This window comes from Aotus nancymaae, unplaced genomic scaffold, assembly GCF_030222135.1.
Source record: "Aotus nancymaae isolate 86718 unplaced genomic scaffold, 86718_ANA_hifiasm-v0.15.2.pri h1tg000095l, whole genome shotgun sequence".
Classification (NCBI taxonomy): domain Eukaryota; kingdom Metazoa; phylum Chordata; class Mammalia; order Primates; family Aotidae; genus Aotus; species Aotus nancymaae.
This window is the reverse complement of record NW_026988510.1, coordinates 1,413,495-1,431,386: the sequence shown is the minus strand read 5'-3', so window position 1 is coordinate 1,431,386 and position 17,892 is coordinate 1,413,495. Positions and strand designations below refer to the sequence as shown.

Genomic DNA, 17,892 nt, shown 5'->3' with positions numbered 1-17,892 from the left:
CCTGTGTGGGAAACCCCCGGCCCACAGCCTGCTAGACCCTCCCTCCTGAACTGCAGCGGGCGATCCCAGCCCCCGCCCTCTTCCCTGGACATCCAGGACCTCGGGATGATGACTTGTGCTGGGCCTGGCAGCCCGGCCCCTCCCATCTGCCTGCATCAGATGCCCACCCCAGGAACTGCCGATCAGGGCAAAAATGGTTACAGTTCCATTTATATTGACGTTTTCATCCCATGTGTATGTCTTACTGCTTTTCTGGTTTTACAGTGGATGTAAATACATAGTACCTGGAAATGTGCATACGTGTGTCCATCTGGGTATACATCTCTGTCACCATTGACTGTTTTTTGCTTTTTAATTTAATTTAATTTTTTAAAAGATGGGATTTCACCATGTTGGCCAGGCTGGTCTCAAACTCCTCACCTCAGGTGATTAGCCCATCTTGGCCTCCCAAAGTGCTGGGATTAGAGGTGTGAGCCTCCACACCCAGCCTTGTTTGTTTTGAGAGGGAATCTCACTCTATCACCCAGACTGGAGTGCAGTGGAGTGATCTTGGTGATCTCGGCTCAGTGCAACCCCCACCTCCTGGGTTCAAGTGATTCTCCTGCCTCAGCCTCCCAAGTAGCTGGGACTACAGGGATTACAGGTGTGCAGGTGTGCACTACCACACGCGGAGATTTTTGTGGAGGTTTTTTTTTTTTTGAGACAGAGTCTCGATCTGTTGCCAGACTGGAGTGCAGTAGCACGATCTCGGCTCACTGCAACTTCTGACTCCTTGGGTCAAATGATTCTCTTGCCTCAGCCTCCCAAGTAGCTAGGATTACAGGTGCCCACCACCACACCCAGATTTTTTTTTTTTTTTTTTTTTTTGTATTTTTAGTAGAGATGGGGTTTCGCCATGTTGGCCAGGCTCGTCTTGAGCTCCTGATCTCAAGTGATCTGCGTGCCTCAGCCTCCCGAAGTGCTGGGATTACAGGTGCCTGCCACCACACCCAGATTTTTTTTTTTTTTTTTTTTTTTTTTTTGTATTTTTAGTAGAGATGGGGTTTCGCCATGTTGGCCAGGCTGGTCTTGAGCTCCTGATCTCAAGTGATCTGCGTGCCTCAGCCTCCTGAAGTGCTGGGATTACAGGTGCCTGCCACCACACCCAGATTTTTTTTTTTTTTTTTTTTTTTTTTAGTAGAGATGGGGTTTCGCCATGTTGGCCAGGCTGGTCTTGAGCTCCTGATCTCAAGTGATCTGCGTGCCTCAGCCTCCCGAAGTGCTGGGATTACAGGTGTGGGCCAGTGCTCATGTTTTACTGATAGGACTTTGTGACCCAAACCTCGGAAACCCTCACCTTGAATTGAATCGCAGCCCCTGAGAACTAGACCGGGGTGAGGGCTCAGCCCTTGCTCCCCACACAATGCCCACCTGTGGTCAGGTGCATGCTGGGGGGTCAGCAGGCCTTGTTGAACTGGATAGAAGGGAAGCAGGAGCCTGCAGGCAGCCCGGCCTTTCTAGAGGCCCTGCCCCATGCCCTGGGGGCACTTAGGTCCTGTCTGTGTCTCAAGTGGAGACACACAGATGAAGACCCAGGTCCCCGAAGGAGAGCCTGGCAGCTGGGCCTTGGTTGTCCCCAGACTCAGAGACATGGCCCCTCCTGTGGGAGCAGAGGCAGTTCATGGAGGCTGAAGTCCCGACTCAGGACAACTCCTGCTGCCCAAGGTCATGGGCCCGTGGAAGTGTGAACCCAATCTTGAAATCTCAATGTCCAGCCAGACCGGGATCGGCTGTGTGCTTGCTCACCCTCCGGGAAGGGAGTCACCGCTGTTTGCGGCTGCTCACACCCCACTGAGGGCTGGAGGGTCAGAGGGAGGATGGCTTTTGTTTGTTTGTTTTGTTTTGTTTCTTGAGTCAGAGGCTTGCTCTGTCACCCAGGCTGGAGTGCAGTGGCGCGATCTCAGCTCACTGCAACCTCCGCCTCCCGGGTTCAAGCAATTCTCCTGCCTCAGCCTCCCGAGTAGCTGGGATTACAGGTGCCCGCCACCACACCTGGCTAATTTTTGTATTTTCAGTAGAGACAGCATTTCACCATGTTGGCTAGGCTGGTCTTGAACTCCTGATCTCAGCTGATCCGCCCACCTCAGCCTCCCAAAGTGCTGGGATTACAGGTGTGCGCCACTGCTCCTGGCCTGAAGGGTGGTTGTTAAGCTGGGGTTCAGTGGACATGTCGTGTATGGTATGGGGGTCCCAAGAGGCAGACGGGCCTGTTGTCAGAGCCCCAGCTACACTAGCTTTCAGTGGCAGTGCCCGGTGGCTGGCAGCCCTGTGTGCTCGGGAGATGAAGGGGATGGACATGGTATTTGCCTGGCAAATGGCGTAATGCCTGGTTGTCTGACCTGCAATCATGAGTCCCTCTGGGAAACTCGCTCACACTGGCAGATGCCCTGCCACTCTTGTCTGATTTGCATCCAGGTTATACCTGCCTGACCATCGCTCTGGTGCTGAGAGCCTGCCCTGTGTCCCCCAAGTCCCCGAGAAAACCCAGCCTTGGCAGCCCCTGGTTCTTCCTTGTAGAAGGTACAAATTCAGTCCCCACCACAATGGGAAACATGTTCAAAGACTTACTAGTCACAGATCCTGGGCAGGGAGGGTGCCAGGAGCGGGGACGGCCATCGTCCATCCCCAGATCCCACGAGGCAGAAGTGAAGGTTCGGGCAGAGAGAAGAGGGCGTGTGGCAGCAAGCCATATGCACAGGGAATGGGGAGTGGTCAGCGCAGGTTCACGGACAAATGCCTTAATGGTCTTACGAAAGGAAGTGCAGGGAGCATGGGGGCCCAGGCGCCTGGTGGGAGAGACGCCTCTGAGTGCTCATCTCTGGTAGGTGGCATGGGCGCCTGGGCATGGTGTCCTCCTGGTGCCCAGGCTGCAGCCTTGGCTGTACTGCCTGTTACAACGGTCTCTACCGACACTGCCTGTGACACAGTGACACACAGGACACTGCAGGAGCAGATGCCTTAGCACAGGCCAGGGAGAGCAACGGTGCTGAGGTGGCCCTCGGACTTGAGGCAGATGAGGTGAGAATTGAACCATCAAGTAGCGAGGCAGTGTGCATGTGTGTCTGCAGGTCACAGGGGTGTTTGTGCGTGTGTCCATGGACATATGCATGTGGGAAGTGGCAGTAGCTGCTCTGAGGTGGCATGGAGGCTGGGCATCGGCGGGTAAGAGCCAGGCGCCAGGCGCGGGGTCTGCGGGGTCCCCAGCATTGTCCTCCAGAGTTGGATGCCTGCAGGTTCCTCCGGTGCCAGCTCTGCCACCTGCTCTCTGCCAGCATCCTTTGAGCTTCCCACCTGCCATGTTAGAGCTGACACATGCCTGGGAGGCAGGCAGTGGGGAGGCTGTGGGGCCACTGGGCAGCTGCCAGGAAGGAGGAACTGGTGGCCCGCTGAGTGCATTCTCCCTCCCAGCCACAAGGAGGACAAAGCCCACTGGGTGAGGGGCTGGGGCTGCACCACACCTGGGATCTGGATGAGTGCTGTCCAGGGCTCCTGCGAACAGGGGTGGGCCTGGGGCAGGGGGACCTGGGGTGGGGAACCTGGCGTCCCTTCCAGATGCAGGTCAGCACAGGTTTCAACAGGTGTGATGGTTCTTTCTCCTTGGCCCGCACCCTGGGTTACTGCATCAGCAGGGTCAGGGCCGTGGGCAGAAGTCGCACAGTCCTCGGAGCCCCCGTGCCTCCAGAAATGCCAGGGACAGCATCGACAGAGTGCTGACAGACAGCACGGTGGACTGAACTGTGTCTCCCTAAAAGATGTTGGGGTCCCACCCCCACCTCTGGGCATAGGGCCTTACTGAAAATAGAGTTGGCCGGGTGCAGTGGCTCACGCCTGTAATCCCAGCACTTTGGGAGCCCCAGGCGGGCGGATCATGAGGTCAGGAGTTTGAGACCAGCCTGGCCAATGTGGTGAAACCCCGACTCTACTAAAAATACGAAAATCAGCCGGGCACGTGCTAGTGGTGGCACGTGCCTGTAATCGCAGCTACTCAGAAGGCTGAGGCAGGAGAATTGCTTGAACCTGGGAGACTCTGTCTCAAAAAAAAAACAAAGTATCTCTACTCGTGCCCGAGAGCCCACTGTTAGAGATGCATCCCTCGGGCTATTTTTGTGTCAGTGCCTTTGACCTTGCGATGCCTTGCTGAGTGAATTCAAGCCTTTTTTTCCATGAGTGTGTTTAGAGAACCCTGGGATGTAGTTACGGAAGGACAGGTGGCAGAGGCGGCTTCTTCAGGCCATCCCTCAGCGGGGCAGGGCATCCCTCAGCAGGGCGGGGCCATCCCTCAGCGGGGCGGGGCATCCCTCAGCGGGGCGGGGCCATCCCTCAGCGGGGCGGGACCATCCCTCAGCGGGGCGGGGCCATCCCTCAGCGGGGCGGGGCCATCCCTCAGCGGGGCGGGGCCATCCCTCAGCGGGGCCGGGCCCTCCAGCTGTCCGTGTTGGGGAGGCTGCTGTAGCTGACGGCGCCCTCCTTCTCCCTGCATCACGTCCTGGGGCGGGGTGTTAGGGTCCCCGTGGAGGCCTCCGGGGTTTTTCAGGCGAACTGCCGAGTAGGTGCCCCGGCTGGGCCCACAGTGGAATGCCAGCCCTGTGTGCCTCTTGTTAGCAGAGGATTTGGGGCAGGTTTTCTGAGTATCTTTTTTCATCTATAAAACAGGAGCACTGGCCTCTGCCTCCTTCCGTAGGGCCACATGAGCATAAAAACAGGTGGCCCCAAATTAGAAGCATGCCAAGGCACCACCCAGATGCACCCAGAGGATCCTGGGAGGGTCAGGCTGCTGCGGCCGGTGCGCTGGGCCCCAGGACAGAGGAGCTGCAGCTGGGAGGCTCTCGGCTGGAGGAAACCCCCCCTTCCTCACGCACACCTGTGGTTCTGGAAAGGCCTGGGCTGGCATCTTGTAAACCACACCCAGCTGCCGCCGCCTGCAAGTGCCCAGAGCGCTGGTCGTGGCTCCTGAGACCCAGGTATGAGAATTACGGGCAGTTTCTTGGGGGGTCCAGCCTGGGGCCAGGGGATCTCCGTTCCCACCTGACCTCTTTCTAATGGGGAAGTTCCCTGGTCCCTAGGACCTGGCGGCGCTTTCTGGACGGCAGGGTTCGCGCTCCCCATGCTGTTGCGTAAGTGAAACCAAGGGCGTGCTGCTGCAAGTCTGTGAAGGGCCTGGACCCCGCAGGGCGGGAGCCCTCTGTGGCCTGGCGCCTCGCAGTCAGGTCCTGCTGTACCCCAGAGTGGAGGGAGACCCCAGCTTCCAGGGCCCTGCCTAAGAGCGGTGGGCCCACATCCTAGCCGCGGAGGCCCATGTGGTCTGAGTGGGCCGCTCTCTGGCTCCGGCGCTGTGCACGCCCCCACCCCGCGACAAGAGGCGCTTCAGCTCATCTCCCTCGAGTGGGAATGGCCATAGGAGGGGCCCGGCTTCCCCGCTGTATCCGAGTGCAGTCGTCCGGCTCTACCTAGGGCTTTGTTAAAAAGAAAGATGGAGCTGGGGGCCTTGCTCCGAGCCTGAGGCCTCCGCCCCGTACGGCAGGGTCTGCTGAGTTCCGAGGGACCCCGAGTCGCCGCTTTCCTGTCATTCCGAAGTCCCCCTGAACTTGCAGACCCTCCCAGACGCCAGGTCACCCATGAGGAAGGCTGAGGCCACATCTCCACCGGGACGCCGGCCTGAGGCTCTCAGCTCTCCTGTGGCCTCATGAGGGGACCTGGAGGGGCTGGGCCTGCTGCCTCCAGACCCACGTGCAGGGACAGAGGGTGCCCTGAGGAGGGGCCCTGGGTTTCCTCTCACAGCCCCCGGGAGCCGCAGTAGCGGAAGGCCTGGGTCCAACCGGGAGGGGACAGGGTTCAGCTTCCTCTGTGGGGCTGAGCGTCCGGAGGCAGCCCGGGCTTTGGGAGCGGGGCTGGCGGAGTGTGACAGGGTCGGCTCCTTGTCTGGGCTCCATTCTCTGTCCTCGACTCTGGGCGATGCTGGCTTGTAGGAGGCGTGTGGCTGTGGTTTGGTCAGGGATGGCTGCCTGAGGACAAGGGCCACCCAGCGGGACAAGCACACAGGGACAGGCTTCACATGCGCCTTTCAGAGGCCACAATCGGTTAAAACCGTTCCCACCCGCAGCATGAGTGACAGTGAGCGCGGGAGCATTTCCTTCTCCTGCCCCACCTGGGCCTGGTGCCCCGCCCCAGCCCAGCCTTGCTGAGTCCCCAGCACCAGCGGTCACAGCGTGTTCCCAGGAGGGACCTTCAGAGCTGAGGGTGACACAGAGCAGGGAGCCTCAGACAGGCCAGCGTCAGAATTCAGCCCCCGAGGCACCTGCCTGCATGGAAGCAGGGGGCCTGGGGCAGAGCAGAGCCTGGGAGGCCAGGCAGTTCCCAGCCTTCCACACCCACAACAACCTGACAGCCCCTCCCCCTTCCCCCAAGGCGTCAGGGAGCCACTCAGTGACTCGTAGGCGATTCAGCCTCCCCCAGTGGGGTGCAGAGACTTGGGCGTCACCTCCCCAAGGGCTGCAGTTGAGGCCACGATCTGTCCAGACAGGGCCCGGAGCTGCCTCCAGGCTTTGTGGACACCCAGGGTCATGCCCTCGTGACTTTTCCATGTCACCCTCCGGTCAGCCGTGGAGTAGGTGAACACACAGTCACACACGGCTGGGGCCAGCTCTGCTCTGCAGGCTGTCAGCCTCACTGGGCATCAGTTGGAGGCCCACATGGTTCCTGGGGTAACTGTCTCGAGCCTCCTCCTGGAAGGCCACAGGGAAAGGCAGGCTGGCAGCTGGCTCTGCTGTTCCCTGAAGTTTGGTGCTGGCTGGTGTCACTAGGAGTCAAAGAGTAGTGGGAAGGGAAGGAGGGGTCTCTGGTGGCCCTTGGCGAGTGCAATCTGAACTCAGCCGTGCTCCCTAAGGGGTGTCTCCCCTGGTGTGAAGGCTGGTGGAGGCTCCTGCATGTCCGGCCCAAGCTGTGGCCTTCAGGGTCAGGACAGCCACCTCCCCTTCTAGTAAAGAATCCAGAACAGTTAGCTGGGCGTGGTGGTGCATGCCTGTAGTCCCAGCTACTCTGGAGGCTGAGGCAGGAGAATGGCTTGAAGCCAGGAGGCGGAGGTTGCAGTGAGCCGAGATCACACCCGTGCACTCCAGCCTGGGCAACAAGAGCGAAACTCCCATCTCAAAAAAGAATCCAGAACAGACATTGAAAACACCCCTTAACTGAGAAGGGAGGGAGGAGGCAGGAGACAGTGGCTGATCTCGGATGGCCGGCTGCTCTGGGGTTGGCGAGTAGGTGATTCTTGTTAGCCTGAGGCCCTCCGAGAGGAGAGAACAGGGGATCCCCTGCCCCTGATGGTGACCCCTCGCAGAGCTACAAGCCCTTGCGTGACACTCAGTGTGCTCAGAAACCAATCCAGGTCACACACACCTGTAGTCCCAGTGACACGGGAGTTTGGGGCAGGGGGATCGCTTGAGCCTAGGAGATGGAGGCTGTAGTGAGCTATGATCGCACCACTGCCCTCCAGCCTGGGCAACAGAGTGAGACCCCAGCTCTTTTTTTTTTTTTTTGAGATGGAGTTTCGCTCGTTACCCAGCTTGGAGTGCAATGGCGCGATCTCCGCCTCCTGGGTTCAGGCAATTCTCCCTGCCTCAGCCTCCTGAGTAGCTGGGATTACAGGCACGCACCACCATGCCCAGCTAAGTTTTTGTATTTTTAGTAGAGACGGGGTTTCACCATGTTGACCAGGATGGTCTTGATCTCTTGACCTCGTGATCCACCCGCCTCGGACTCCCAAAGTGCTGGGATTACAGGCGTGAGCCACCACGCCCGGTCGACCCCAGCTCTTAAAAAAAAAAAAAAAAGGCAAAGGAAGCAGCCAGGAGTTCGAAGCCCAGGCAAGTGGGAAACAGGAGCCCTGCGGGTGCAGGAGCACATGGTCCCTTAGAAGGCGGAGGGCCCAGTGCCAATGTCGGCATGGCTCTGTGCGACCCTCCATGGCTGAGCGAGGCTTGGGCCAGGGCACACATGGGCCTCAGGCTGCGCCCCAGCGTGAGCTGCCTGGGAAGACACAGCCGGCCTCCCACATACAGAGCAGCTGGCGATGCCACACTCTGGAGGATAAACCCAGCTGGGGCTGCTAGAGATGTTCTGAGACATTTTATTTAAACTTTTTTTTTTTAAAAAAAGACAGCAACAATTAATGCCAAGAACAGAAAAGAGTGCTGACGCGTGGCCCGGCCTGCCACGCAGGCCCCTGCCCAGGCCCTCAAGCGCTGCACCGCCCCGCTAGGGCGAAGTCCCTCCGGCAGCGGGGCGCAGTCAGCTTTGAAGGTGATAGGGGCTGAGGTCAGGAGGGGGCCCCTGCTCTGCCGGCCCTGCCTCTCCTGGGCGCAGCCACCGCGTGTGCCTGGGGTGCTGGGATTTCTTCCTGGTTATCAAAGAGAAACACATCAACCTCAAGGACCCAGACACAGACGCGCGGCCCGGGCAGGCCCTGAGGCTCCTTTCCTCCTTGGCCCAATCCCACAATGCTTGTTTTGTTTTTTTTAAAAAATATAATTTTGTAAATGTTCCATAAAAATACTATTATTCCTAGTCAAACACAGATATTGCGGTATGGAGTAGCTGCTCTGTCTTTGCTCTATAAAACGTGAAAAGGTTACCACACCGGATCATATAGAAAAGATGCCAGGATTCCTAAGTATCACAAAAGCCAGTACCAAATGCGCAAGGTGGAAGCGGGGCCGGGGCCGGGGCGGGCGGGCAGGGCAGCAGCCGGGGTTCCTCCCCGCTCGACTGCAGAGTGCAGCTCAGACACCACTGGCTCCTTCTTCCCACGCGGGGGCATCATGGCTTTGAAGAGACAGCGACTACTCCAGGTCCCAGCGGCCAGCCCTGCCCAAGGAGGCCGCCTGCTTGGCCAGAAGCACCGAATAACCCAGCGACGCCGGCGGGACCAGGTGGCCCTGCTCTGGTGGCCTAGGCGGCTAGCCCGTCTCCAGGCCTGGAGGCTCGGCCCCGGCTCCCCTCCTGCACAGGTGCAGGCTCCGCCTGGGCCGGTGAGGCGTGCTCCTAAGGAGATGCCAGGTGTGACACAGGAGCCCAGCCCTGTCCCTCGAGCAGGGGCATCCCTGACCCCAGACAGGGGCAGGTGGCTGCACTGCCCCCTTCAGTTCTCAGAGAGAGACAGGGCCAGGGCAGCCTGGAAGGCGGCCTCCTCGTCAATGCTGTAGTCCTGGAGACAGGAAGGAGAGAAGCGCCGGGTTTGAGGGCCGCCCCCTGCCCCTCACCCACATAGGCGTGTCCACCCTTCCTGCCTCCCTCCAGCAGGACACAGGAAGGACCCGGCTCTGCTGTCCCAGCAGGCATGGGGCCTGCGGGGTTGAGAAGGCGCCGACTGCATGTGTGACCGTCACCTGCTCCCAGAGTTCTCATCTTCAGCTAGTTCCCCGAGGGGGCCCAGGAGTCTGCGGACACCGTGCGCCCGGTGAACGGGTGCTGGGTGGGTTTGTGGGGGGGGCTGGGGGCTGCTGGTTCAGCTCAGACTCTAAGCCCTGGGGTGTCCGAGGTAAGCAGGCAGGCCAGGGCTCCCTGACCTCCAACACTTTCCTTCCTGAGGCTGTCAGGAGCATGGGTCCTGGGCGGCTGGCAGGGGGAATGACAGCTGTCACCACGATTGTAAGCCAGGGCCAGGAATATACAGGGCTGGGCAGGGAGGGGCCGCACCAGGAGTGAAGAGTTTGCATGAGGGTCTGCCGGCCTGGGTGCACGCCTGACCTGCGGCGGCTGGGAGAAGGACACAAGGCCGGAGGGTCCAGTGGCGGTGGCAGTCCTTCCAGCTCTCTCCAGAAAGCTTCCGGAAGGGAGCCCGGCTCATCTCAAGGGGCTCTGTGGGGTGGGCAGGCAGGGACCTGCCCTGTGTGGTCCACATCCCCAAGAGGCCTGGGCACCCTCTAGTGGCCACTCGGGCTCAGCCACCACCGCTCCCCACCTGCTCGCGGCCCTCCCCCGCCCCTCGGAACCTGGAGAGGGTAGCCACCTGAAGCGAGGCTTTTACTGCTGGCTTCCTGGGAGCCCTGCAGACCCCGAGGCTGGCTAGGGGCCGTGCAGGAGGAGGGTGGCCGGGGAAGGGCGGGGCCCGGCCCCGCGGGGCGCCTACCACGAAGGTGTCGTAGGAGAACTTGTGGCGGTGCAGCAGGTGCTGCAGGAAGTTGGCGCTCTTGTAACTGGGGTCCCCCCAGGGCATCGCCGAGCAGATGGGGCACACCTGGAAGGGGCACCGGGGTCAGGCCGAGCTGGACCAGGGCGAGGCGGTACAGCCTCGCAGGACTGGGGATCCTTCTAGCCTCTGGGGTGCCCTCCCGAGCCCCTATCAGTGCCCCAGCCTGTGAAGGCACCCCAGACCCAGAGGAACATGGCTGGGTGACCAGTGAATTAATCGGCGAGCGTCACCCTGAAGACTTAGGGATGCTTCCCCGTTCCTGCCAGGTGCTGCTGGGGCAGCCAGGTCCCCGCCACGGGTCCCAGGAGGCCTTTAAGGCCTAAGCACCGTGGACCCCCCAGCACAGGTGGCGTCTCCCGGGCCGGGCAGGCGCTGCTCACCACGCGGTTGGGGTCGCTGCGATGGCTCTCCACGCAGTGCTTCACCAGCTCCTGCTGGTCCAGGTTGCGGGCGCCGCAGTACGGGCAGGCGAAGGTGGACCTGTTGGGGATGTTGCTGGCGGGATGGGGGGAGGGTGAGCGGCACGGCTGGGGGCCTGGGGGCCCTGCCACCTGCTTCTCTCAAACGCAGGCATGGCCCCAGGCCGCCCTCTGTAGACTGCAGGACGCGGCAGTGGCTGGGTGCCCCCTATGCCTCTGCACGCCGTGGCCTCCTGAGGACACACCCAGGACCCTTGTCCACCTCACACAACCAGGCCAGCCACAGGGCGGAGACTGCTGGCGCTGCCCTGGAAGAGCCATCTCTTGGCCCGTCCACCTGCTGGGAGGTGACCTGTGGGTCTGGCCTACACCCTCCTTCTGTGCCCCACACCTGAGGTGTCCGTACCCCAGGGAGTCTGGTGAGTGTGCCAGGGGGGTTAGCACAGGTGCCTTCCTGCGGGGTGGCAAGGAAAGGTCTACTGCCCCAGAGTGGACTGACCCTGGGCGACTCCCCAGCCTCGCTGGGACAGGGCACTGCGCTAGAGTGAGAAAACAGCCGAGGACTCTGTCCCTCTCCCCTGCCCCAGCAGAGTGGCCTACCTGGGTATGGGCTGGGACGTGGGCACCACGGGGACGAACTTAGGGCAGTTGGCCATCTGCTCCTGGACCTTCAGGCAGGAGGAAATGTGCACTCTCATCTTTGCCAGGGTCACCTAGGAGACGGCAGAAGGGCAAGGCAGTTCTGAGAATCTGGAAGGGCTGTCCTGGGGAGGCTGAGACCTCAGGTGTCCAACTGCAAGCAAGCATCTGTGTCGTCAGCAGAGGGCACCCGGTCCCTTCTCCTGCTAAATGACAGGCACGGAGCAGTTGCTACTCCATGGCCAAAAGCAAGTCACTGGAGGACGATCTGGCCGAGGGCAGAAACCTGGCCAGAGAAGGGTGGCAGGAAGCAGGCAAGGCTATCTCTGGCACCTGGGGGAGGCAGAGCTCGGCGTGGTTCAAATACATGCTCCAGAAAAAGGAAGCAGCCAAGTGGAGGCCACGAAGCCTTGCTACTCAGCACGTGTGCCACGCTGGGGCAGACACTCTGTGGAACTGAGAGGCAGGCTGAGAATGCTTCCACGGGGCAGGGCGCCGTCCTCCACCCACAGCCCACCCGACGTCCAGGGCAACAGGCTGCAAGACCGCAGGTGCCCGAGGTCCTCCTGGACACAAGCCTGGCACCCAGCTCTGCCCCGGGCTGCTGGACTCCGAGGGGTGCGCCACATCCCAGCAAGGTGCCGGGAGACACAGCTGTGCTGGAAGATGCAGGTTAGAGAACCGACTGCTGCGGTGTGGGGAGGCCGCTCTGCATGTGACCCGTTCTGATCCCGTCTGTCTGCCCAGGAGAGGAACGCTGAACAGGGAGGAGACGGGAGGAGCCCGAGCACCTGAGACCACAGCCTGCTCAGCCTCGCCACTCTGGAATCTGGGGCAGCCTCTGGACGTCTGGACCTCTGACCTTGAGGACAAGGCCCCGAGGGGCCGCGTTCCAGTGTGAGTGCTTTGTAAAGCTTAATAACCTGAGACATGGCAACGTGAGAAATCACTCAATACCAACTACAGCTGCTCAGTCCCTCGGAAGCCGCAGAAACAGCCACTAGCCAGGGCCTCCCCACCCTGAGGTGAGTGTGCCAGGGAGGGCTGTGGGGTGCAGGCCAGGCTCCAGGGCAGGACGGAGAAGGGGGGCCACCGAGGCCCATGACAAGCGGCAGGCCCTTGGGCTACTCTGACGCGGTGTGGCGGCGCCCACCCGCCCGGCTCTGGCACTGCTGGCAGCTGGAGGGTGCTCGGCCCTTACATATCCTTGACTCTGCCTGTGGCCCTGGTGACCTTGGAGCCCCCAGCGCTGTCCCCAGTATCAGCTGACAGGGGAAGCCTGCATGGGAAGATTTCAGCTCAGGCCCCCGTCTCTTCACTGGCCATGACCCACATGGGTTCCCTTGGCCCGGGCCAGGCGGCTCTGACGGTGGGTGCTGCACCCACCGGCTGGCCCCCATCAGTCGTCACAATAGGAAGGGAGAGATGAAGACGGAGGGGAGGGAGGCGCCTGGGCCGGCTTCCTGGTGCAGGAGCAGAGACTGAGGTTACTCAACAGGAAAGCGAGATGGCTCCAGCCCCGCCCTCTGCGGAACCTGTGGGCTGAGGCTGCCCATCAAGTGCCCCCGCCTCCCAGGACGGCCCGAGCAGGCGGTACCTTTTTGTTGCAGCCTCGACAGGGCGCTTTGTAGGATGAGAGCTGCTTCTCCACGTGAGTGGCCTTGTCCACCTTCTTGGGGTCGAAGGGCAGGCGGCAGAGTGGGCACAGCGGGGATGGCACCTGCAGGCATGGTTGGAGGCACTCCCCGCAGAACCTGCAGGGGACAGGGGCCTGAGCACCAGCCCACCACTCGGGTCTCCCAAACTGTACCTCAGGCCTCACCCGGGCCCCTTCTCAGGACCCAGCACTTGTGGGGTCCGCAGGGACAGCTCTACCAACTGCTGTCGCCATTTGCAGAGACATCACTCCTACATCTAAGGCCCCCCAACTGGATGGGCCCCATCTGGCTAAAGGGTGGCCCCGGTGCCTCCTGACAGTAGGGTCCCTGTGGTTTTCTGGCCAGGGGCAGAGCCGTAGCGATGGCTGTCCACTACGTGTGGGCCAGAGGAGATCCCATAGGCAGAAGCCCCACGCTCGGCCCACCACGCTCACGCTCACATGGGGACAACAGCTGGGTTGGCTGTGGGGCACAGGGATAACCCAGGGACTCCGGAAACTCTTCTAGTGCCACGCTCTAGGGGATCAAATCTCAGACGGTCGTGGGAAAGGAAACTGCCAGGCCCCAGGGCCTCCAGAAGCATTGGACAGGGAAAGGCCAAAGCCTGCCACGGCAGCACACACGGAGGCGGGGTAGCAGTCACCGGGCTTGGGACAGCTTCGCAGGCAGGAGCAGAGGCTCAGGTCCTGGCCACCGTGGGGCACCTGAGGCTCCCATGGGCCCTGTCTCTTGGCACTGCCTGGAGACACTGTGTCGTGAGGACAGAATGAACGTCCCGTGTCCCTGGGCGCACTCTGAGCCCACACACCCTCCCGCTGGTATCCACAGCAGACGCGCACAGGCCTTGGAGGGGAGCACAGCCAGCCAGTGAGAGCGCCAGTGCAAACACAGAGAAGGAGCCTGATCCCGGCGGCCACATCCTGCTGGGGGAGGACTGCCATGGGGGTGGGGACAGCCGGAGCTGGAAGGGAGGCAGAGCCCCTCAGCCACAGGAAACCTGTGGGACCGGGGTGGAGGTATTGGTGTAGGAGCCCCACTGGCCGGGATTGTGGGCAGTTCCAGAGTTCACAGACCACTCAGCTGAATTAAGGGCCAGAGTCCTCTTTGCCATCAAGAGATTTCCACATCCTTCCCGAGAAAAGGGCCCTTCTGCGAGGAGGAAGGCTGAGGGAGCATCTTATGTCCCTCCTGCTGTCCCCCGTGCCCTCTTTCCCCACCACTGGATTCCTACGGAGCCCCACGTGGCAGTGGCTCCACATTAACCTTTGTGTGAGAGAGAGTGGGACTCATCCTGAGGCCTGTCAAAGTGAACAGCCCCCAGTGAGCCTTTTCCGGCAGAGTGAAGAGGTTGCTGACTTCACCCACCTCGCCCGAGGTCTCAGCAGATGTCCCAGCAGGTCTGCGGAGGAGACACCCATGCTCCCACACCTGAGCACCCAGCAGGTATTTCCTGGGGCATCCCTGGCACTGGCTCCTGGACTCAAGCCATGGAGGCCTCCTATTCCACCCGATTCCGGGATCCATGTGGGGAGGCCCCGGGGCCCCCCGTGCTCACGCTGTCATGGCAGGGAGAGGTGGAAACAACCCAGGCGCCCGTCAGCAGATGGATGAAGAAAGCGTGTGGCGTGACACGCACGGAAAGGGTATTCGGCTGGGTAGAGGCGTGAAGCCTCGCCATGTGCCGGGAGGCCTGGGAAACGGTGCAGGGCAGATGGCAGGCACGGCCGACCGCGTGGCAGGAGTCCACGCACTAAACGGCCACAGAAACAAAGTGACAGAGAGCAAACAGCGGCTGCCGGGGAGGGCCCTGGTTCCTTCTGGGGCGGTAAGAATCTTCTAACATCGCACTGACTGCTGAGCGAACCCTAAGCTGCCAGAGGCCAGGCGGGAGTCTGGCTGCACTGCACGGCCACGGGCTGAGTGGCAGCTACTTCAGTGGAAGGAAAAGAGTCCCAGGCAAAGCTGGGGAAGGAAGAGAGGAAAGATAGGAGGAAGACAGCCTCATCCTCACCCCGAAGGACTCAGAAAACACGAGAGGGAACGGAGCCCGGCAGGTGGAAGAGCCAGACCCGAGGAAGACGCGAGAGGGAACCCAGCCTGGCAGGCGGGGGAGCCAGGCCCCTGAGGAGCAGGAGGCAGAACGAGGTGCCCAGAAGGTGGGTGCAGCCCTTGGCCTAGTTTCCAGTGACGGCCACCCCGGTGCCGGGAGCAGTGCCCGCTGCCCCCACGGGAAGTTCCTGTCTGCACCCACCCAGGGGCTGGTGCTGAGCAGCTTCTCGGCTGAAGGAAGGAGCTGAGGGCGATGGGTGTGGGGGCGTGACAGCCTTGCAAAGGGAGGGGGGACCGCACACCAGTCCTCCCAGCAGGCACTGAGGACTGCTGATGGGGTATCACTCCCACACTGGCCGCTGCACAAGCTGAGGAGCTGGACAGCCTGTGTTTCAGGGATCTGCCTGGCTGGCCTTCAGCCAGCCCACAGCTGCCCTGCACAGGTGGCGGCTGCTCACACAGGCCTTCCAGGCGGGGTCATGCTCACATGTGTCCTGGCCACAGGCTTCTGGTTCTAGAGGTGGCTTACTGCTCAGACTGTCCCCTGAGTGACAACAGTTCCTGCTGGGCCCCCAGGGGGCCTCCTGCCCAAGGCTAGAGCAGGGCGCTCGCCCCACACAGGGTACTCCTGCCGCAAGAAATCTACCCTGGAGGAGGAAGCTGTTCTGGCTGGGAGCTTGCGAAGGGGACCCCGAGAGTCTTCCAACTGTCTGTGCTCGTTTGCATGCATGCCTTAGGAACGCCAGCAAGGGACAGAAAGGTGGAGCCAGAGGGTGCAGCCGGAAATCAAAGCTGCCAGGGAAGGTCAGGGAGAAAAGTCTTTGAAAGGCAAAGGCTGTGTGAAAAGCTCCGGCAGGACCCACAGTGAGACGAGGAGGGCTGTCAGACTCTACCGAGAGAAGCATGTGGGAGAGGGGAAGTTTACAGGAAAGATGCTCTGCAATGCCACGCAGTTCTAGATTCTGTGTGATGAAAACCACATTTTAAGAAAGCATGCGTTTGGAAAACAAGGGCAAATTCTGATTTGTGCAGACCGGGAAAGTGGAAATGCTGTGGTCACCACAAGGTGAAAGTGTTGACGCCCGAAGCCCTTGGGAGGCTTTCTAAAACCAGGCCCATGTCAAGCCTCGCAGCGCTGGGTAACAGATGAGAAGGTGTGGAACGCACGTGAAATACCCGCTACTACCTGCTCACAAGAAGTCCCCCGGGCGCGGTGGCTCACGCCTGTAATCCCAGCACTTTGGGAGGCCGAGGCGGGGGGATCACGAGGTCTGGAGTTCGAGACCAGCTTGGTCAAGCCTCGTCTCTAAAAAAAAATACAAAATAAGCCAGGCATGGTGGGGGGCACCCCAGCTTCTCAGGAGGCTGAGGCAGGAAAGCCGCTTGAAGCTAGGAGGTGGAGGTTGCAGGGAGCCCAGATAGCACCACTGCACTCCAGCCTGGGTGAAAAGAACAAGATTCCGTCTCCAAAAAGTTCTCTTCAGAGGCTGCCACACAAAAATGTCACAGCAAAGTGAGATGGAGGAGCGGGAGCAGAGTCTTTAGCAGTCTCACAGGAGAAGTCGGTGGAGCTATCCCAGCGTGGGCAGGGACCTGTGCCACCTGACACAGGTAACCAAGCAGCTCTGCATCCTGACACTGGCCCTGCCGCCTCCGTGGGTGCCCAGCACACAGCCACCAGCACCCTCTGTAGTAGGAGCCTCTGAAGTCAGCTGCCTTTGCTTGCACAATGTTCTAGAGCCTCCTACCAGCCTGGGTGCAGCCCCTTAGACTCCACCACCTCAGCAGCTTGGATGTCTGTGGGGAAGCCCTCCTGCTCGCTCTCTACCCTGCCACTGCTCATTTTGCTCAAGAGCTGTATTATTCAGTACTTAGGAGAGGTTGTGGAGCAGACACTGATCTCGGCTTCCTCCCAACGGGGCTGGCAGCTCCACAATACTTGAGCACAGGTCCCCGCCGGGAGGAAAGCCACGTCCGCGAGTTTCTGTTCCTGAAACACCCTGCAGGAAGCAGCTTTGAGCCCTGGCGCCGGTGGAAACCCCAGCAAGGGGGTCAGTGTCTGCTCCCCTGCGGACCGGGCTGCCTGGCTAGTCAGTGATTGCTGTGACCCAAGTTCTCCTTCAAAGAAAACGTAACATCAGACTCCAAACAAGCCCCTGTAAACTTTAGGGAACTCCTTTCCTCTGCAGTCAAAACAGGCAAACAGCGGGTCCGAACAAGAGTTGACAGCAAAAGCCACAAGTCATTTATTCACAACTGCCCGTTCCAGCCCCACAAGACCAAAGCCGCCACCACTGGCGGAGCGGTGGCACCTGCTGCCCTCTTAGTACCCGAGCGCCCGCCGCACCCCCGGGGACCCCGAGCTCGGGCAGGGCCGCAGGTCGGCCCCGGAACCGCAGGAGCGGCGGACCAGGCGCCCGGGCGGAGGACGAACGCGCCCCGAGGGCGGCGGCGGCGCCGCGCAGGGGAGCCCGGACCCCGCGCGCACCTGAGTCCCCGCGCGCCCAGGCCGGGGCTGCCCCGGGGCGGCCGCCGGCCCAGCGATCCCTCCCGCGGCGGGGCGCGGCCCCCTCCCCGCGGCCCCCGGCGGGCGCGCTCACGTGTGACCGCAGCTGCCGATGGCCACGGGCCGGTGATAGACCTCCAGGCAGATGGGGCAGGTGTACTGCGCCTCCAGGCCGCTGTCGCCGCCCGCGGGCCCGGCCGGCGGCTGCCGCTGCTGAGCCGAGGCCACCAGGCTGCGGAACATCGCCATCCCGGGGCCAGGCCCGCGCCGCCCGCCGCCCGCTGTCCAGGCCCGGCCCGGCCCGCGCGTCACGGCCGCGACTGCACGGCGCTGACGTCATCGGAGGGCGCCGCCCCCAGCCCCGCTTTGCGGCCGAGGCGGCGCCGCGCTGGCGTC

General features: G+C 61.4%; 1 protein-coding gene across 2 annotated transcripts; it reads right to left on the bottom strand.

The window, feature by feature from the left end:
* Positions 1-8,147: 8,147 nt before the first annotated feature.
* On the bottom strand, positions 8,148-17,828 carry RNF166 (ring finger protein 166). 2 transcript variants are annotated; one of them, XM_021671027.2, is made up of 6 exons: positions 17,591-17,828; positions 12,881-13,037; positions 11,245-11,357; positions 10,606-10,720; positions 10,163-10,270; positions 8,148-9,238 (listed from the first exon to the last, which is right to left on the bottom strand). In XM_021671027.2, exons 1-6 carry the CDS (start codon positions 17,743-17,745, stop codon positions 9,173-9,175), a joined length of 714 nt encoding a protein of 237 aa, XP_021526702.2. In that variant the 5' UTR covers positions 17,746-17,828; the 3' UTR covers positions 8,148-9,172. The 2 variants fall into 2 exon arrangements, with proteins under 2 accessions (XP_021526702.2, XP_021526703.2); XM_021671028.2 differs by having other exon boundaries at positions 8,165-9,891; positions 17,591-17,745.
* Between the last annotated feature and the right edge of the window lie 64 nt (positions 17,829-17,892).

Excerpts from the sequence above, each read along its gene's own strand:
- RNF166 (XM_021671027.2), bottom strand. The coding sequence starts at position 17,745 with ATGGCGATGTTCCGCAGCCTGGTGGCCTCGGCTCAGCAGCGGCAGCCG. Across the intron at positions 11,358-12,880 it reads GTCGAGGCTGCAACAAAAAG|GTGACCCTGGCAAAGATGAG; the intron begins GTACCGCCTGCT and ends GCCGTCTCCTAG. Across the intron at positions 10,721-11,244 it reads ACGTCCCAGCCCATACCCAG|CAACATCCCCAACAGGTCCA; the intron begins GTAGGCCACTCT and ends CCATCCCGCCAG.